We start from the raw sequence: 21682 nt of genomic DNA, 5'->3' as shown, positions 1-21682 counted from the left end.
TCCAAAAATAAAACAACCTCAGCTCGGTGTAGGGCCTGGAAAAAAGTCTCAGGTGTAGAAATTGACTGCTTTTAGTTTTCAAAAGAATTGTGTGCCTGGGTCTTCTCCTAACCCAAGCTTCCAAATTCAGAGAATTTTCCCTATTCTGTATCTGGTTCAGCTACTTTTTCTTAGATTATTCAGGTATACAAGCTCCCAAGCAAATATCAACCAGAGAGACACAGATTTCACACGGGGCAGAATCATTTCAAAGTTTGGTTATTTTAATGCAATTTCATTGTTCAAGGTAGTAGGGATACGTTAAGTGGTTCATTTCCATCCTGTAGGAAACACTAACAGCTTCTACCTTATGTAATTTTGTCAAATTCAAACATGACTCATTGACCGTTTAAAAAAACATTTTCTTTACATAGCTTGACAAGATTTTTTTTCTGGAACATTTTTTTAAACCTTCAAGTAGTTTGGAAACATTTGCCTATTTGCTCATTCCTCTGGGCACAGCCTTTCAGAGCATTTATCCCACCTATACTGAAAATCTCTGTTCTCCCAGCTGGTGGTACGGCCGCTTGGTGGAGGTGATCATAGAGAAATGAGCAAGCAAGCTTTGTCAACTACTTCTAATTCTCTTAATTAGTATGCTGCGATCCACCCCAGCTTCTGCAAGGTCAGACATGCAAGACAAGTACTTGGCCAAAAAAAGCAGGATTCTAACTAGTGTAAAAATAGATTTTAAATAAAATAGAATCTCTATAGGAAAGAGAATTAAGTTAGCTTCCCATTCCCACTCTTGCTTTAGGATATCTGTATATATAAGTGCAAGGGGGACTTATGGAGTTGGTTTGCCCTAAGAAAAAATTGAGAATGTCTGAGTACATTCATGTTGCAAAGTTACAGGGAAGGTTCTTTGGGAAATGCTGCGGCACATCCCACAGAAGTGGATGGTGATTAGCGATACAGTTGGTGTGCGAACAAATAACGTGCAAAATGTTTAGGTCAAAGAGGATGAGGCCTAATGATAGGCTAAGAACCAATTCTGAAGTGTGATAATTTGAAAACCTTGGCTAATTATAAAAACAGGAAAGAAAACCCATCATTTAACACTATGTCTTGTTAACCTACCCAGCTACCTCTTTTGGAAGCGAAATTCCAACACGGGTCTTACTTTAATTTTGCTTAATTACCACACATTACGAATTTTTTTTTTGACATTTCTGTTTCGAGAAAAAGTACACAGCCCCTCTGTTGGCCCACACAAGCATTACATGACTGTTTTAAAGGGGCCTCTGTTAAAATTCTAATTTTTGGATTTAGCAGCAGCCTTTTGGATATACCTTGAAGGCATAATTGAAAATCTGCCCAAGCTCCCTTTAGCCGCAACCTGAACACGCAGCCCAATCTTTTGTAAACACTCAGAAAATACTGATCCCAGCAAAATACAGTCAGCCAGTCAGAGGCCTCACTCTGCCTTTTCACATGGATGATAAATCTGCCTGCTTATTCTTGCTGGACGCTAGGAAATCCATTCTGAGACTGGAGTCTCAGAGCAAACATTTAGCCTCCTTCTCTGAGGTACATAATGAGCTGTGGAGGCATCAAAAATAAACAAAGTGGGGACATCACCATTTTTCCTACACTGGGTCCACTCAGTCTGCTCGGGGCTGTTTGTTTTTCCTGGCTAGGCCTGGAGCAAGAGGAGATGGCGGCTGGTGACAAGCCAGTGCCAGGTTTACAGACCCAGCCTCTTTTCATGTAACATTTGACCAATTATTCAATTCCCTGGAGGCAGGGAGGGATGCCAATGCTAATGCTAGGGAATTTTCATAAATCCTCAGTGGCCATGGAGAACCTCTCTCTCAAGCAGCTGCTATGACCTCAGGCAGGTTTGGTGCTTTAAGGATAGTTACCTTTGAGGGGACACAAAAAAATTCAACCTCTTAAAGTGACTCCAGAACTGAACGTCTAATACATCAACTCAATAAATACAACAGAAAAATGCACAGCAGAGTTGGGGCATCTATCAAGTAGGAAGGCAAAATGGTCATTAGAACATCTGAGGTCAGTGAACTATTACGGTTGAAAAAAGCAGCCACCTTTGAAAACACTGCCCGTTTCCCTCAGCTCTACTAGCTGTCAGCCCTCTAACGTTCGTTACACCACACGCTAGCAAATGAAAGATCCGAACAACTGAGGCTTGATCCTCACTTATACTTATTCAGGGTCCACCCTCACATTTAGCTGAAGGCCCCAGCACACCCTTGCTGTGCCAGGGAAAACAGTCTCAAGGACATGTGTTTCTCTGAAGGTCACTTGCCCCTCTTGCTGCGGCCCTTCCTGGAGGACAGCTTCCCGCTGCCCCCCGAAGATGGGGGGCTTGAGGCCGAGGCCATGGCAATGTTGATCTGTCCCTCCTGGATTTCCTGCCGGGTCTCAGCGGGCAGGTGGTTGATCTTCTGCTGCGTCTCCAGGTAGAACATGACGTCCCGCAGCTGCTCCTGGATCTCAGTGATCTGCAGGTCCTTCTGGTCGCAGGTCTCCTTTAACACCCTCTCCTCTTCCTTCAGCTTGTTCTGCAGGAGGACTTGGTTGGCTCGCAAACACTTGTTCATTTCCTGCTCCTCTTTGAGCTCTGTGGTGAGTTTGGCCACTTTCGTGTTTAGCTGAGTGCACCTTTTACAAAACAAAGGAAGACAGAGCACGTTTTTCATTTGCTGACACAGTCCCCTTTCTGCTCTGGGATTGAACAGAGGAGCCATGACCTCAGAAGCCATTTACGGCAGACCCCTCCCTCCCATGCAGACCCCTCCCTCCCATGGCGGGGCGGGGGGGGGGGGGGGACTGGTTAGCTGCCACTGCAACAGCTACGTAAAACAAGAATTTTGCTCTATTTAACTCAAGTGTAGCCTCAGGACAATTTTTTTTATTTTTTTTAAGGATCAGAAAATTTTCAATAGCAGAAACTATTCTGTGATTCATGGTAAAACTTCTACTGCTTCTCTGTTTTGTTTACATGGGTGGCTTAAGAGATGATAGCTGTGATAAAGAAGTTATGAGGAAAAGTGACATTCTTAAAGAGTCAAGTACTCTGATCTCACTGCATTTGCTGGAGAAGAGTTTTCAAGAATAGGGAGTGCCTTACTGATGCTCAATCTTACAAGTAAAGAATGACAAATTAAAACACCACTTGAGATACATTTTTATGTATCAGAATGCCAAAGAGCTCAGATGTGGGAAAAGGGGGTACTCCCACACGCTGGTACTGGAGTGTGAACTGGCACAAACTCCTTGGAAGTCAACTTGACACCATCTATGAAAATCAAAATTTCACCTGCCCTTTCACATAGCTATTCTACTTCCAGGAATTTATCCTATAAAGTAAATATACTCAGGACTGCACTAAATAACAAATGCAGAAAGATGCTTATTGCAACATTGTTCATAGTAGTGTGAGACTTGAAACAACTTACATGTCCATCAAGGGGAACTGGTTAAAATTATTATGGGACCTTCATATGATGTTACAAAGATCAGAATAGATCTAGATGTGCAAGTACAAAAAAAAAAAAAATCTCCAGGGCTTCCCTGGTGGTGCAGTGGTTGAGAATCTGCCTGCCGATGCAGGGGACACGGGTTCGAGCCCTGGTCTGGGAAGATCCCACATGCCACGGAGCAACTGGGCCCGTGAGCCACAACTACTGAGCCTGCGCGTCTGGAGCCTGTGCTCCGCAACAAGAGAGGCCGCGACAGTGAGAGGCCCGCGCACTGCGATGAAGAGTGGCCCCCGCTTGCCACAACTGGAGAAAGCCCTCGCACAGAAACGAAGACCCAACACAGCCAAAAATAAATGAATAAATAAATAATTAAAAAAAAAAAAATCTCCAAAACAGAATATTTTACCAAATAGAATACCTAATATTATTCAAGTTTTGTAGAAAAAAGATGTGAGAGGTTTACACAGGTACAGCAAAAGATCTAGACCAACAAATATTCACTGGTACCATTAATAATGGTTACCTCTAGATAGCAGGATTTGGGGGTGAAAGAAAACTTCCAGTTTTAACTTTTAAATTCTTTGGAACAGTTCAATTTGTTAGGGTGCTGAAAGTATAGAAGAATTTTTGATTTGTATTTCTATTAATGTAGTGTTGTTTTCACAGCAGTTAAAAACACCTTTGCTGAAGAGTTTCTTTTGGGGTGATGAAAAATTCTGGAACCATACAGTGGTCATAGCTGCACAACACTGTGAGCTGCATACTTAAAACAGCAGAATCTACGTTACATAGATTTTACCCCCCAATCCCCCCACACAAACGACTAAAAATATCCAACTATTTGCAATGAGGGAAAACAGGTGAAAGGTATACAGGAATTCTTTGCACTATCTTTGCAACCTTTTTGTAAAACTAAATTTATCCCAAGATTAAAAAAAAAACAACAAAAAAACTTCTTAAGGGACAATTATCCCCCTTAAATTATTTTTTATCCATTTGTCTGGAGTAAAAAAATCCAATTATTTTTGCGAGTATAACTTAAAACTAGAAAGGTAGTTTCAATCAGTAGCAATTATCTTCCCAAATAACAGTAGTAGAGTCTGTTCTTGCCATGCTGTTGATGAGTTTTTTGCTCCATATTCAACATCTTTGGCCTGTAATTCCCGACCAAGGCCAGAACGCATGCCATCTTCAGCTTAAACGTGAATCTCTTTCCTAACTGCCATTTCTCAGCCACCATGGCTCAGAGACGCTCTGGGCACAAGGAAGTTGCTTTCTACAGGCCAAAATGGAAGATACTTGCATGTAGCGTGAGTACAGACATCAGGAGAGAGTCCTGCATTCCACATGGCATCCATCTGGCGTGAAACACTGAATTTTTTAGTAAACAGGAAGTCACAGTAGGTTTGCTCCATATATGGGGAGAGCCCCGAAAACTTGGTGATACACACTTGACAATGAGAGTGTGTCCATGGGTATAAAGGAGATTATCTGTTTATGGAACCTGTTAGAATAAAAAAAGCTAGTTAAAAGAACAGGCCAGTTATACCTACTTTCTTTCCACAGACTGCTTTTCTTTCAGGAGATCATTTAGTCTGTGCTCCAAATTATCACATTTCTCAATTGTTTCTTTAAATTTGGTCTTCATGTTGTTAATCTGGAAGAGCAAACAGAGATCAGTTTCACTTCACAAAGACAAAGCTGTGTGGCCTTTGGGGCTAACGTCACAATTTTTTTTTTCCAAGTACCTGTCTTTAACTTTGACAAACCAAACTTGGAAAAGGTGAGACCATTATCTGAAAGAATTTCTGCAATAGGAATAAAAATTTTGAGAAATCCTTTTTTTCTTACCATTTCTCTAAACCAGGATGAAGAGGGCCAAGAGCTACTGAATGTTGAGTGAAACTGCCAGAAGGTAAAGAAAGAGCTTCAGGCTGTAGAGCAGGAGATGATTTATCAGAGGCCACACCAGAACCTCCCATTCTTTTTTTTTAAGCTGAAGTGTAGCTGATGATATTGTGTAATATTTTGTTAGTTTCAGGTGTACAGCAAAGTGATTCATATATATATATTTCAGATTATTTCCATTATAGGTTATTACAAGACATTTGAGTATTGTTCCCTGTGTTATACAGTAAATCCTTGTTGCTTTCTATTTCATATATAGTAGTATCTGTTAATCTCATACTGCCCTTCCTTTCCCCTTTGGTAAACGTAAGTTTGTTTTCTGTGTCTGTGAGTCTGTTTTTGTTTTGTAGATTCATTTGTATTATTTTTTAGATTTGGATATAAGTGATATCATATATTTGTCTTTCTGTCTGACTTACTTTTAGTTTGATAATCTCTAGGTCCATCCATGTTGCTGCAAGTGGCAATATTTCATTCTTTTTTATGGCTGAGTAATATTCCATTGCATATATATACCACATCTTCTTTACCCATTTATCTGTGGATGGACATTTAGGTTTCTTCCATGTCTTAGCTACTGTAAACAGTGCTGCTATGAACACTGGGGTGCATTTTTCTTTTCAAATTAGTTTTCGTCTTTTCTGAATATATGCCCAGGAGTGGGATTGCAGGATCATATGGTAGTTCTGTTTTTAGTTTTTTAAGGAACCTCCATACTGTCTTCCATAGTGACTGCACCAATTTACATTCCCATCAACAGTGTAGGAGGGCAGAATCTCCAATTCTTAACTGACCACTGTTTTTTAACTCTTGAGATCATATTCTAAAAGTTACACTTGACCCTTGAACAATGTGGGGTCTCGGCCCTCCTTGAAGTCGAAAATCTGAGTATAACTTTGTCGGCCCTCCGTATCCATGGTTCTGCATCTGTGGATTCAACCATTTGCGGATCCTGCAGTACTGTAGCAGGTATCCACTGAAAAAAATCCACAGATAAGTGGATCTGTGCAGTTGAAATCCATGCTTTTAAGTGACAATTGTATTATCCAAATAATCTGAAGTTACTTGTAACAGGTGATTCTGTTTGGTGCTTTTTTCCGTCCAAATTCACTATTAATTTTCTCATGTACTGTGAAGCCATATGGAACATAAGCAGTTCTTATTTTGAGTTTATATAAAGGCAATTTACAGAGAATTCAAATTACATTGTCTTAAAAACTTAAGAGAAATTAAAAATTCTGGTGTATTATGTGTCAGATGGCAGCAATCCTAGCAAGGAGTCTGTAGAAGTCTAGTTATGTAGACACTGGATTCACACAGGTGTTAAGATCTACAGACTTGGGAAACACCTCAACTCCACTTGTCTAAGGACATAGGAAGACAGGTGGATCATGAGGTAATAATAATAGGAAACAGAAGTGACTGAGAATTTAAATCCTATGGCCCAGGCCCTGGCTAGGTGTTTTATAGGTAGTATCTCATTTATTCTTTATAACAAGCCTATGACTTAGGTATGTAAACTTTTTACAGAAACTGAGGCTTAGACAAAGGTGAGGCAATACACTCCAAGGTCACCCAGCTCGAGTGACATGGGTCCAAGATTGGACCCCCAAGTCTGGGTCCAAAGCCAAGTTCTAAAACTCTCTCTGCACTATACGGGAGGCCAAAGCTCTATAGCAAAGGAAAACTGACCTCTTGGCAAGATTTAAACTCTTAGCAGAGATCCGTGATGCATGCAACATCCGTCACGCCAGAAAAAGGGCCACTACTTTTAACGCTTTCTTTTTAAACATTTGCTACGGCTCGCCTAGCAGGTCTCTAACAGCACTGCTCCCTCTTTTTTAAAATAAGAAATTAACTGTTTTGTAGAAATTAACTTTAGAGCCAACGTCATTAAGTTGGAAGAACATGCAATTAAAGAGAGATTTCTAAAAGTTCCTCTATGTCATAAAAATAAAAATAGCTTTCAAATTGCTCTCATTCTATTTGGTATTAATTTTCTCCTCAATATTGTTTTAAAATAAGACCACTAGATCCTTTTGACATTTTCTCTTAAACTGACTCCTGTCAGTTTAGGGAAATTGGAAAGGACAGAAATGACCATCAAAAGGAACCAAACTGTCTGTTTTGGTCACTAAAGACAGTAAGCTAAACACATTTAAATCAAGATGAAAAATATCTAGTAACCTCAAAAAGGTTTCCAATATTGCTAGAGACAAATGTTACAATGGCTTAAATTAGTGTTTGTTTTTTTAAAATTTATTTTTTATTTATTTTTATTTTTGGCTGCACTGGGTCTTCGTTGCTGCGTGCGGGCTTTCTCTAGTTGCGGCGAGTGGGGGCTACTCTTCGTTGCGGTGCATGGGCTTCTCTTGTGGCGGAGCATGGGCTCTAGGCACGCAGGCTTCAGTAGTTGTGGCACACAGGCTCAGTAGTTGTGGCTCGCAGGCTCTAGAGCGCAGGGTCAGTAGTTGTGGCGCACAAGCTTAGTTGCTCCGCAGCATGTGGGATCTTCCCGGACCAGGGCTTGAACCTGTGTCCCCTGCATTGGCAGGCGGGTTCTTAACTACTGCGCCACCAGGGGAGTCCTAAATTAGTGGGTTTTTTTTAAATTAATTAATTAATTAATTTATTTATGGCTGTGTTGGGTCTTCGTTTCTGTGCGAGGGCTTTCTCTAGTTGCGGCAAGTGGGGGCCGCTCTTCATTGCGGTGCGTGGGCCTCTCATTATTGCGGCCTCTCTTGTTGCGGAGCGCAGGCTCCTGACGCGCAGGCTCAGTAACTGTGGCTCACGGGCCTAGTTGCTCCGCGGCATGTGGGTTCTTCCCAGACCAGGGCTTGAACCCGTTCCCCTGCATTGGCAGGCAGATTCTCAACCACTGCGCCACCAGGGAAGCCCTAAATTAGTGGTTTTAAAAGCACTTCTGACCATTAGCCCTCAGTACGAAACACTTAGTACACACACACACACACACACACACACCCTGATACAAAAGTTGCACAAAACAATATTAAATGTGATACACTCTGACATCTACCCTATGCTGTCTAATAAAAATGCCAGTTGTGGCCACCGAACTCAGTTCACAATCCACACCTGGAAAAACAGCAATTTCTATATGGAGCTAGAGGTTTAAAAAGAAAAGAGGTATCTTTAGGGGAATGCACCTGTACTGATGGCCTACTCTATGCTCTTATACATGGCCCCACTAAAACTATGAACCTTCAAGTGGGTACGAGCTTCATTTTCCAGAACAGACTCTGCTCACATACTACAGCAATTGTACTACCTAAGGCATCGGGGGACTGGAATAGTATTATAATTGAAGTCCACAGTGAATTTCAATCTTCAGCTCCTCCCCTCCCCCACATTAACTTTTTAGGAGGCCCATGACCAAGAATCTCTGCCAGTGAAACGCACGGTTACTGTTTCTCCCTGCATGTGCTCTACTGCTGGAGGTGCCAACGGACAGAGGACTGGTCAAAAGGAGGACAGCAGCAGGAACAAAAGGCTTGCATCACCGATTAACTTACGGATAAGTGACATTTTTTACTAGAAAACAAAATATCCTTTTCGAGCTTTTTATTTAGGGCTGCCCTTGCCTCTACCTTATCCCTACCTAAAAGTAGACACAAGTTTCACATTTTTAGCTTCCCTGCCCCTTGACTTGCTTTCCATGGGCATGTGTTAGGGAATGCAGTTAATCCTAAAGAATCTTAAAAGGCAAAGAGAATCCTGAGCTTAGCTCTCAAGGGTCTGCACAAAGCACTTTAGGTGGTCACGCTGGTATAGCCCGTAGAAAAACCCAATAGTGAGACTGCGTGGAGTTGCCAGTGCTCCTCCCTGGGAGCCCCAAACTTGACACCAAGTGGCAGCGACCTCTGCTCTGACTTGTGAGTGCCATCAGACGCACCTCCTTCCCACATGGACTCCAATCAAGCCCTATTCAGAACAGTATGTCAAGTGACCTGAAGCCCCTCTGGAAAGGCACTTCCATTGCTTAGAAGGTTCCTGTAAGAATTTCATCATGAACTTTTCACCAAAGATCATTTTAAAGCTGGTGTTAAGCCTTAATGAAAAAACCCTGATTTCTCCTCATTTGTAGGCATACTCAGAAACCGGCGCCCATGGGCCTGGCATAAAGTGAAAGCTTGGCCCTGCCTGCTAAGCTCCACGATTACACCAGCTACCACTGAGGTGAGCCCCAAACCCGGCTCTGCAGTCCCCCACTCTGAGGGCCCAGATGCTGGTGAGGATTCGCAAAGTTATTAAAATAATCACTTTAAAAATAATCATTAAAAAAAAAATAATAATAATAATCATTTAAGTCAATCATTTAAAAAAATTTAGAAGCCTTTACTTAACACTAAGGGAATCACTGAATTATGAACATTGTCTCTAGGTCCTGATAATGGTTCCCAGGGCCCTAGCTATACACGAACACTCAGGCGCTCACTGGTTTTCAAAGTCCCTGGTCTGGAACCCTCAGGGTTCCCTGTACATGCTGGAGCCAAAGGGAAAACCAAGCAGGTGGAGCTCTGGGCCACTATGGGCCGGGTTTCCACCAAAATCACATCGCTTTTCTCTTCTATCCATCCGAGTAGTGAATGGCCTTTTCTTTAAAGCATTATTTTGTTAAATTTTCAAGACTACTGCCCTAGACCAATAAGGTGCCATGGTGACCACTTCAGCATCTCTGCCTAATTTTATTCCCTTCAGTTTCAAAGCACCATCTTGTTGCCTCAGGAGCCCATATTCAGCTCCCCAAAGCAGCTGTTCCCAAGTTGACAAACCAACTGGCTGACTGAAAGTACAAACCCTCATGCACATACTTCTGTTTTTTAAATGGAATTGCACAAGGCACTAGAAAACCTGATTAAAGTTAACAAACAAACAACATCCCAACCTCAAAGTACCAAGCCTTTAAGTCCAAGGTTTCTTTTGTTTCAGGTACGTAGCAAGTATTTTATTTCTTCCTTAACTTAGTATAGTATAGGGCTCAGCACAAAATAAAATTGTGTGTAGGGCTCAGCACACAATAAAATCTTCTTGATTTACTAATCCTAGGTGAGAATATATGTCTGCTTCCCTGCTCCTTTTAAATTATGCTTAGTTGATTACATTTGCAATAGCGTATTTCTCTCTCTTCCTTTTCCTCTTTTTGACTAACTTCATTCTCAATGTGGTCTACAATTTCTTGTTCCCTGATACGACCTTCTGGGGCTAAGTCTCTAGCATAATGACAAGTCAGGTGTTTACTACTTCTCCTTGGAAACTTGACGTAGAGTTAGGTTACTGGGGTGAGCCAACTGATTTCAAATCTTTTCTTTTTTCTACCCCTTACTAGCCCCCAGCTTTGTTGAGATTTAGCTGACATCTAACAAAGGTTTCTTTTTAGAGGTAAACCAGTTCTCTACCTATAGATGAGACTGAGAAGGAAGACTCTCTAAGATTCCTTTTTCCCTGTACTCTTCCTTCTCCCACCCAACATCAGGCTATCCTAGCATGTGGCATTTCAGCAGTCACCAAACCAGAAACTTACTTCCTCTGCTGTGTCCTTCTCTATCCGAACTATCTTGTTTTCCCAGTAGATTCGTTGAGACTCCAGCTGGCTCGTTAGTAAATATGAATACTACAAAAACAGGGAATGAACACCAAAACATAAGTCACAGTTGTCAGTCTCTGAAATTCAATTAAAACCTGACTTTTAATGACCTGCAGAAGATTAAGAGGAACATTCAGAATGTATATTACACCTTGGTTCCACTCTACTCAATAAACTAGGGGAACACAGAGATGACAATTACACTTTGGTCCTCTGGGGGCTTACAATCTACAGGGACAAACAGAGAAATGTACAATTAAAAAAACCCTTAGGTTTCTGTTTAAGCTGACTTCAAGAAGAATTACATGGTTTTAAATCAAAGTGTAACTCAAATCAGCTCATCCATCTGCCCCCTCCAGGAAGCTGTCCCTGTCACTCCCAGCCCTGGGTTAACTGCCTCTCTCAGCTCCCACGACACTGTGCCTATCATTAACAGCACTTACGACATTAGCACTTAATCACCGGTTTGCCTGCCTCTCTCCTTCTGAACTCTTTGAAAGCAAGGATTATATCTTTATTTTTGTACCCCCAGTGCCTGGCACATTTTGGATGTCAAGAAATGTTTGCTGCCTGAGTGCATGAATCAATGAACAGTGCTGTGTAACTACAGAGAAAGGATAGATGGCTTATGACAGTAGGATCCGGTAGGACTTCTGAGAGAAGGTGAGATTTGAGAGGACTCTTGACACACAGACAGGAGGAGGAGACAGATTCCAGAGAACTAACAAGATGTGAGCTGCAAATGTTTAGACTTGCTTCAGAGATGAAGTGAGACCAATGAGGCTGGGGTGTAGGGTATGGAGAGATGGGGCCTCTGGAAGGCTCTGGGGTATGATATCGAGAAATAAGAGCCAAGGAGTGGCAAGATCACATCTGCATTCTGGAAAGACCATTCCAGGAGACTGGAAGAGATCTAATCATGTTTGCAGGCCAGAGAAGAGAATGAAAGAGCAACAGAAAGAAAGGACAATTGGAAGAATGTATGTGTGTGTGTCACTAGAATGTATGCTCCATAAGGGCAGGGAGTCACTAAATGCTGAGTTCCCAGCACATGGAAGAGTGGCTAACAGATGGCAACCCTCAATAAGTATTCACTGAATGAACATACTTAATTTGGAAGAGTTACTAAAAACTTAACATTAAAAATTTGAATTTTTGGGGGGGACTTCCCTGGTTGTCCAGTGGTTAAGAATCCGCCTCCCAATGCAGGGGACGCGGGTTCGATCCCTGGTCGGGGAACTAAGATCCCACATGCCGCGGGGCAACTAAGCCCGCGAGTGCTGCAACTACTGAGCCCGCGCACTCTGGAGCCCAAGCACCACAACTGGAAAGAAGCCCTCCCGCCGTAACGAAAGATCCTGCATGCCACAACTGAGACCCGATGCAGCCAAAAATAAAAATAAATAAATAAATATTTTAAAAAAAAAGATTTGAATTTTTTTCACATCAATACAATTTATTAATGGTAACATCAGCTCTATTTTAGGCCATTCCCCTGACCTTAAAAGTCTAGAGATGAGCAAGTTTTCAAATGTCCACTTCCTCCCAAGGTTAAGGTATTTGTATTTAAAGTAATCATTTTGAAATTTATAAAATAGGACTGATGTTAAACTTTTCCTTCCTTAATATAAAATTTACACATCAATTTTATAGTAGATGGAGTTTACTGCTATGAGAAAAATCAGACTGTGGTAATTTTATTGCTTCTTCAATTATATGAATACCCTAAAAATGGCTTTATCTATATAAGGGTCCAATTCATAAAAGCCAGCCCAATATGTGGGAAAAAGCTTCTCAGCATGGAAAGATGCTATTGGGGTTAACTCATCCTGACCAAGTTTGCTCAATTTCCAACTGCTACTGTGATGCCAACAGGAAGATTTTTTTTTTTATATAACTTTTTTTTTCAAGAATATATTTTATTTTATTTTTTATTTTTTGGCCATACCGTGCAGCATGTGGGATCTTAGCTCCCCGACAAGGGATCGAACCCGTGCCCCCTGCAGTGGAAGCGTGGAGTCCTAACCACTGGACCACCAGGGAATCCCCCCCAACAGGAAGATTCTTGACTTCCAGCTTTATCACAGCTATTGAGGACAACACTAATACTGAACTTGAGACAACCAGGAACATGACACTGAAGGTAATAAGGCTCAGTGAAACTTAGATTTTCAAAGAAGAGAATCAGATGGAATAAAAATATTTTTATAATCCTTCAGAGCAACACAGATCTTTAAAACAAAAGCTAACATGCAGGGCATATGGCAAAATTAAAAGCCCGAACAACCTTTCAAGTTAGAGTAGTAAAAAGCAGTACACATAGGTATTCAGTAATTATTAATAAAATATCTTACCTCTAACTGTAAGGCATCTATTTTCTCCTCCTGGCAAGTATCACCCTCACATTCATACTGTACTATCTTTCCATCTGTTTTACTTGCAACCAGTCGATGGACATAATTATCTAAAGAAAAGAATGAGTCAACCAAGGCATGTTTCTTCAGAATGAAAAGGGTCTCCATAAGCCTTTAACTTTGACAAAATTTTGTTTTTACAGATCCAAATTAAATGCCTTGCAATAGTTCTTTAAAAGTGGGTTAAATCATTTGAATTAAAAAAAAAAGAGTGAGAGGGCAGAGTGTAAGTATTAACTCTCTTTATCCTGTGCAGTGCAGGCCATTCAAAGGAAATAGTGCCCTATGGGGCACCATGAGAACTGGAGTTTGCCACAGCTGTCAGGAAGATTTCAAGCTGTGAGAGCAAGGGGAGAGGTTCTGACGGAGACGTTTTCAGACAGAATGAATCCAAATTAGAAAATGGGAGTGGTGTTCACCTCCAGCATAGTCCCAGACTCGATGGTTGGTGAGCTGCATGGCATATGTGTGCTGGGTCTCCTCGAAGTGCTTATAGGCGTGTCGACTCACATACCGTCCACATCCTATGTGGCCACATATTAAACAAATCCACAGGTTCTGCCGAGAAGGAGGTAAGATCCTAATTAGTTACATAAAAACACATGACCTGGTCCACTGGGGTGGAAAGGGCAGAGCCTGACACAGGATGAGGTTTAGAGTTGTTTCTACAGGAGTTCTGAATAAATATGTTTAAAACCCAACAAGCAAGGATGCTTTTAGGGGTCAATTAGTTTTTCGCTCTGGATTCTGTGGAACTCTATGTAAATAGCAAGAAAAAATAATCACAATTTATCAACAAAAGTCTAGGCGTTTTCAAAGGCCAAAGAATGAAACCATAAAGTATTTTGTGTAGGAGTAAAATAGTTTGCGTATTTATATTTTTTGCCTGACCCTGGACAAAAAGAAAAAAAAAAAAACCAGTCTCAAAAAGAATTGAAAAGAATTTACGCCACACTGGGCAGAAGAACACCCCAGACAATTGAAGCCGCGTGTGTTATTCTTTCCCACCACTTGTTACTTACTTCCTGAACGCCACACTCGAAACACTTATTTTCTTCTACTGGCTCTGGTGTTTGACAATATCGGCAAACAGGGCACCTATAAAGGACACCAAAAAAAAATTAATACAGATTAAATATAAAAGACAGCTGTCACAGAACCCAAAAGTCAAAAATGCAATTGTATATCCTCCCTCTCTTACATAATAGTTTTAAGTTTATCGTAATTAAGGACATCATTCAAAAGACAAATGCTTTCAAGCTATTCTCAAACGAAATGAAAAAAAAAAAACACAAAATCTTTTATTTATTTATTTATTTATTATTTATTTATTTATTTTTGGCTGCGTTGGGTCTTTGTTGCTGCGTGTGGGCTTTCTCTAGTTGCTGCGAGTGGGGGCTACTCTTTGTTGCGGTGCACGGGCTTCTCTTGTTGCGGAGCACGGGCTCTAGGAGCGCGGACTTCAGTAGTTGTGGCATGCGGGCTCAGTAGTTGTGGCTTACGGGCTCTAGAGTGCAGGCTCAGTAGTTGTGGCGCACGGGCTTAGTTGCTCCGCGGCACGTGGGATCTTCCCGGACCAGGGCTCGAACTCGTGTCCCCTGCATTGGCAGGCGGATTCTTAACCACTGCGCCACCAGTGAAGTCCCACAAAATCTTGATAAAGCTGAGGATAAGGGAAAAATCTTGATCTGCCTCATATCTTTCTCCACTCTTCTGTCTAAAGCTTACGTAATCAAAGAACTAAATATTTATAAGTTAGAATTAGAGACTTGAGACGAGTTGTTAATTTTGTTTCACGTCTGGCTAACCACAACGTATTTTTACTTCAATCTACCTTATCCCCACTTCTCAAAGTTTTAAATCATCCAAAATGTACCCTGTCCTCTCAAGGTTGCTCCTAAGAGTTGAAACTAAATTCTGTAGTAAATTTCACTAAAAAAAAAAAAAAGTTAATGTACTTCATGAAACACATACAACATTTTATCATACAATGAATTTCATCTGGAAAAAGATACCAGTGCTCGGTGAGTACTAAAGTTTCAATTTACAAAAAGCCAATAAAAATGGCACAGAAGCCAAACTCATAGATACACAGAGCAGAAAGGTGGCTACCAGGGGCTGGGAAAAGGGGGAAACAGGGAGATGTTGGTCAAGAGGTACAAACTTTCAGTTATGCAAGATGAGTAAGTTCTAGAGAACTGGTATACATCAATGTTGACTATAATTGACAATATTGTACTGTGTTCTTGAAATTTACTAAGAGGGTGGAGCTTGGTTGGTCTCACGACAAAAAAAAAAGAAAAGTGAAAACAAAAAGGGAAAATGGTAAAGGTGTGAAGTGATGGATATGCTGACTTGCTTGGCTGTGGTGAGTATTTTACAGTGTTGATGTATATCGGGTCATCTAGTTGTACACCTTAAATATATACAATTTTTGATTGTCAATTATACCTCAATAAAAATGAAAAAAAAATTGAAAAAATCCATTAACCCTTATACTCAAGACAAAGTAATGCTAAGTACCAGTCACGAATATTTGTGGCCAATGGGCAAAAATGACAGAAAGTAGGTGATAGTTGAGGCTAAGTGAACTGGCACCATGAAGAAAGAATGTTCAAGATATAACTAGGGCTTCCCTGGTGGCGCAGTGGTTGAGAATCCGCCTGCCAATGCAGGGGACACGGGTTCGAGCCCTGGTCTGGGAAGATCCCACATGCCGCGGAGCGGCTGGGCCCGTGAGCCACAATTGCTGAGCCTGCGCGTCTGGAGCCTGTGCTCCGCAACAAGAGAGGCCGCGATAGCGAGAGGCCCGCGCACCGCGATGAAGAGTGGCCCCCGCTTGCCACAACTGGAGAAAGCCCTCGCACAGAAACGAAGACCCAACACAGCCATAAATAAAATAAATTAAAAAAAAAAAAATTAAAAAAAAAAAAAGTCTGTCTTTATTAAAAAAAAAAAAAAAAAGATATAACTAGTATCAGTTTGTTACCCTACTGAATAGATAAAACCAAGAAATGGAAATAAGGAAGAACACTAAGTTCTTATCACAGATAAAGGACTATGTTTCCCAAGAGAAAGCTAAAGGATTTAGTCTGTCTCTTTCTTTAGTGCCAAAAGAGAAGACAGGACAAACTTGAAGAAGTAACAAAAGTGGCAGCTAGGGAATTCCCAGGTGGCCCAGTGGTTAAGAATCCACCTGCCAATGCAGGGGACACGGGTTTGAGCCCTGGCCGGGGAAGATCCCACATGCTGCGGAGCAACTAAGCCCATGCACCACAACTACTGAGCCTGCGCTCTAGAGCCCACGAGCCACAACTACTGAAGCCCACGTGCCTAGAGCCCGTGCTCCGCAACAAGAGAAGCCACCGCAATGAGAAGCCCGCGCACCACAACAAAGAGTAGCCGCCGCTCGCCACAACTAGAGAAAGCCCGCGCACAGCAACGAAGACCCAATGCAGCCAAAAATAAATAATAAATAAATAAATAAATAAATGTATTAAAAAAAAAAGTGGCAGCTAGGATGCCACAAGCAGTCTTGTCAAAAGTAGGAACTAGCTCTGTGTCATCAGTTCAGTCTTTGTGGCAGCTGTGGTAGTGGTGGGATAAGAAAACAGCAAACGAATTCTGAAATCTAATTTTCTACACTGTGCCAAAATGATCTTTCCGAAATGTATGATCCTGAGGATAAAAAGGAAAAAGGGGGGAAAATTATAAAAATAAACTTATCTGTACTATACAATTAGCACTCTATGATATACCATCTCATCTGTCTATTAAAAAATAACAGTTCATTCAATTCTTCCTGCCTTCCCTTCAAAAATAATTTTGAGTTGTAATCTTATTTTCCTGAGGAGATATTTGGGGAAACCCTCTCAGAATGTCCTTCCCTGACAAAAAACCACCCTTCGTGACCTGGTACCAAGACCGCCTTCTGTAAGCAGCCCTTCCAGACCACCCCAGCGGGGGAGCTGGCTCTCTCTCATCTCTACCTCGAATTATATGCACACATGTATGTGTGACTCTCCCTTAGCAGATCAGTGTTCCTGAGGAGGGTCTGTGTTTGTTTCTCTCCCCCTCAGCACATAGCACTGTACTGTGCACATAGAGAGGCTCAAAACCCACTTGCTGAAGGCACGGTATGGTTTTGAGGGCAGCTGCCCGGTGGGTTGAATTCTGGACCCAGTTCTGGCATTCGTTCTCTGTCATGACACTTTGGGCATGCTAATTTTCACCTCTGGGCCTCTGTCTCCTCCTCTATAAAATGAGGAGGTTGGACAAGATGGTCCCTGAGGAAACTTCCAACTTGAAAATGCTATGGTTTTACAAAAATTAACTTGTACGGAAAGTAAAATTGGAGTGGCAGGAAACAAAGAAGCATCCAGAACTTAAATGGTGTAGCAGATGGACACAAGATACAGACAGACACTTTATGCAACACAAACATCTCAGTGTGGCTTTACTCAAGGCAAATTTAAGCCTGGACAATTCTCTGAAGAACCCTCCAATGATACCCCAGAATTGACCAAGGACTCTACAGAACTGGGGCAAGATTCTTCTCCAGGTAAACAAGCCATGGAAAAGCCAGGGTCTATTTGCTCCGAGATATTTACTGAGCTCCTCCTATGCACCACGCCTCCTGCTAAGTGTGAGCGGCACCGCAGGGAACAGCCAGCCAGGGCCCCTGCTCTGTAAAGCTGACCACGTGGGGGCAGAGAACAGAGACTCCTGTGGACGTTCGCCCCTCCTTATGCCTGGGCTTTGGAAGGTGATTTCCCCCTTCCCGTGCACACCCCCTCCCCTACACTGCCTTCTCGCCGGTTCCACTGTTCACCTGGCTAACTCCTAGTCATCCTCCCTGAGATGCTGCCTCTCAGACAGCCCTGGCTGTGTCAGGGCCCTATTCTCTAGTCACAATGCTGCAACGCTGCTCCTCTGTAACACTTGCAATGGCTGTAATTTCACATTTATTTGTGTGATTATTTGATTCTGCACCTTCCTCTCTGTACTGGGAAACCCACGAGGCCAGCGTCTGAAGGCCACGAGGCCTTTCTAGCTAAGACCCACAATGCAGTTTGCAAAGGGAGCAGCAACCTCTGACTGAAAAAAAAAAAAAAAAAAAAAAGGTACAGGTTACACCTCAGTTCTTTGTCTGCACAATGCCGCCCTACAAATAGGGCCTCTGTTGCACTGGGAAACAGGAGACCATGGGCGTGTGTGTGCCTCATACTCAGTGACTACTGTTACTACTGGCCACCGAGCCATCAACAACATGATAAATCCAAAACGGCAGATTGCTGTAGCCCAGCACTCTTTGATAAGAAAACCAAAGTAAAGAGTAGACATAAAGTGCAGGTGATAAACAAGATTTTACACCTGGATGTCATTTTAGCATGAGAGCCTCAAAGCTAAACTTCCCTCCCCACCCCCACCTCATTTTCTGGCTCTTCGAAGGAAAGAACAATTCATGCTGCTTTGGGACATTCCGTAAGGATTCAGAATTGGCATACTAAAAGGGACCTGGTCTAGGAATGCTGATCCTCACGTGAACTGAGGAAAGCAAAGAAGAAACACGGAAGGCCCTTCTATGTGACCTCTTCACCATCGTGGTACCCAGGTTTATAAAGTCAAATACTTGGAGTGGTTCATTTTGGGGGGCGGCTGTTCTTAATTCTGGAAAAGGGTAATAATGAGCTTTGACAGGGTAGGGGGGTGACCTCCTGCACTCACGTTGTGTCATCCCAGCGCTGCAGACACTGGCTGTGGAAGCTGTGGTTACATAAGGTGGTGAGAATGCCGTTCACGGACTCGTCCATGCGCTCCAGACACACTGTGCACTTGGGGAGCTCCGTTAGGTCCATCACAGGCAGGCTGGCACCCTACAGGGAAACATCTCGAATAAGCCTCACTTGTCATCCACGGGTTCTAATTTTTTTTTTCTTTTTTAAAGCAACAGTTTTCCTGTTGCTTTTTGACTCCTGGCAGGATGTTCTCAATATTGCTTTATGAAAATAAACTGGTAAGATTTTCATCCATGCAACAAATATTAATTAAGCACCTCCTACAGTCCCAGCACTGTACTAGGCACTATGGATACAGTGGCGAACAAAGCAGACAAGGATGCCTGCCCTCACAGAGCTGACATTCTAGGAAGGGAGACTGCTGCCAGAATCTTCTGTTACCAGACTCCTTGCTCTAACTCTGAATGGCCATGACTATACTAGAACACAAAGGAATAAAAGCAGGAGAACAGGAGTGTATCTGAATGACTTTTCCACAGAGTAAATTAAAACTTGACACTTTCCACTAAGTGCTAACAGTATCAACAACAGTGACTTTATTTATTTATTCATTCAGCACATACTTATTAATTCCCTGCTATGTGTGCCAGACACTGTTCTAGGTGTGGGACAGTGGTGAGCAAAAACAGATTCAGTAAGTCCCAGAAAACAAAGTCTGTCCCTGTCCTCACAGAGCTTAGACTCTAGTAGAGAGAGATACAAAATTCAAACATTTTAAAAAGTATAATTACCTACGGTTATAAGTGCTATGAAAGAACAGGGTGTGAAATAGTGGGCATAACAATCTAGATGGTCAAGAAATGCACCTCTAACACAGCGGTGTCTGACCCAAGCCCTGCCAACTGTGGGACTATTGAGGCAAAGGTAAGGCGTACAAATAAGGACACACTGAGAAAAGTCACATTAATCTACGGTCCCTGAAGAGAAGATATTTACAGGAAATCTCTCAAGAAGCCGTGTTCATTTAGAGAAAGGAATTTCTAAAACTGAGGCCTTGCCCAGCAACTGGCAAAAGGGAAACTGATTTTATCCTTTGCCAATTTTTATTTTACCTAATCTAATGACAGAACAATCTAATCAGAACTTATTCCTATCAAGCTGAATTCAAGGTAAAAAGACCTTTAGGGCTACTTTAAAAGAAAGGAAATATTAAAAGCATAACCGAGCTGGATCTACTACTTTATAAAATGATTCAAACAGCACATATTATAGGAAAGCTTCCCATGGAGGGTGGGAGATCAGAGGAATCATAAATTGCTATCAAAACAGAATCAAAAATCAGGATGAGGATTAAGGGTTAATATTTCAAACAAAAACATTTCTTTTAGGCTCCAGGCAATGTTTCATCCATCTGGAATAGATACATATTCAATTTCAACAACACAGATAATATCCTTTTTTAAAAAAAATACTTTGGACAATTTTTTAAAATTGAGATAAAATTCACATATATAAAATTTGCCAGTTTAAAGTGGTTTTTAGTATATTCACAAGGCTGTGCAACCATCACACCACCATCTAATTCTAGAACATTTCTATCACCCCCAAAAGAAACCTTGTTCTTGTTAGCAGTCACTCCTCACTTCTCTCTCCCCCAGCCTCTGGCAACTAATCTATTTTCTGTCTCTATGGACTGGCCTATTCTGGACATTTCCGCAGATATCTTAACTTTCAACTTTATACCATTCTGATATGTTTATATCAAATATAAGAATTATTCACACTTACATCTTCAGATTTCAGTACTTCAGCCCTCTCCACATAGACCAGCTGGCAAACATCATCTTCTATTGAGTTGAACTGGCGGCCATTGCATGCCATGTAAAAACCATCTGCATCGGCCTAGGTGAACCAGTGGGGAAAAGGAAAAAGTTAAGAGAGATATCCTGAAAACGTGCTTTCTATTCAAGATACATGGCTTCAATTATTCTGTTCTTCAGCTTTTAAAAGTTATACTTAGGAGAGAAAGCAACCGCCAAAAGTAACATCTATGGCAGCAGGTTCACAGGCTAACTGAACCCTGCAGGTCAATATCCTACATCTCTACAATTTTTCCTGATACGTGATAGCCTTACTGGAACTAGCAGAAGATACTGAAGTGCAATAAACTGACAGCAACTACAATTTTAATACATATTCAACCAACAATGGTCAACGTTTCCCTTGATATCATTTTTTTTCTTTCTTCTTTTTTTTTGCCTCTAGTCAGCACTTTCACAGCCACTGAAGTCAAGCCTATTTGGAACCAAATCATAAGCAATGATTGTTACAGAAGAGCTTTTTTTTTTTCCCCCAGCCACACCACATGGCATGCAGGATCTTAGTTCCCCACCCAGGGATTGAACCCGGGCCCCTGGCAGTGAAAGCACTGAGTCTTAACCACTGGACTGCCAGGGAATTCCCTACAGAAGAGCTTTTTAAAACAAATGTCAGCATCTATGTGAGAAAAAACAGAGGACCAGTGGAACT

The 21682-nt window shown here is 41.8% G+C and overlaps 1 protein-coding gene across 2 annotated transcripts in view; it reads right to left on the bottom strand.

Moving 5' to 3' along the window:
• Nucleotides 1-242: 242 nt before the first annotated feature.
• BRAP (BRCA1 associated protein) overlaps nt 243-21682 on the bottom strand; it is a 31369-nt gene continuing 9929 nt past the window's right edge. Inside the window, exons 5-12 of one of the 2 annotated variants that reach the window (XM_007189491.2) lie at nt 20942-21055; nt 19143-19291; nt 14438-14513; nt 13835-13973; nt 13356-13465; nt 10939-11028; nt 5042-5145; nt 243-2667 (exon numbers count right to left, since the gene is read on the bottom strand). In XM_007189491.2, coding sequence (XP_007189553.1) covers nt 2304-2667; nt 5042-5145; nt 10939-11028; nt 13356-13465; nt 13835-13973; nt 14438-14513; nt 19143-19291; nt 20942-21055 — 1146 coding nt within the window. In that variant the 3' untranslated portion in view covers nt 243-2303. The remainder of the gene's footprint in view (nt 2668-5041; nt 5146-10938; nt 11029-13355; nt 13466-13834; nt 13974-14437; nt 14514-19142; nt 19292-20941; nt 21056-21682) is intronic. The other variant, XM_007189492.2, reaches the window with a different exon arrangement.

Source organism: Balaenoptera acutorostrata, chromosome 13 (assembly GCF_949987535.1).
Source record: "Balaenoptera acutorostrata chromosome 13, mBalAcu1.1, whole genome shotgun sequence".
NCBI lineage: Eukaryota > Metazoa > Chordata > Mammalia > Artiodactyla > Balaenopteridae > Balaenoptera > Balaenoptera acutorostrata.
This window is presented reverse-complemented; position numbering and strand designations above follow the sequence as displayed.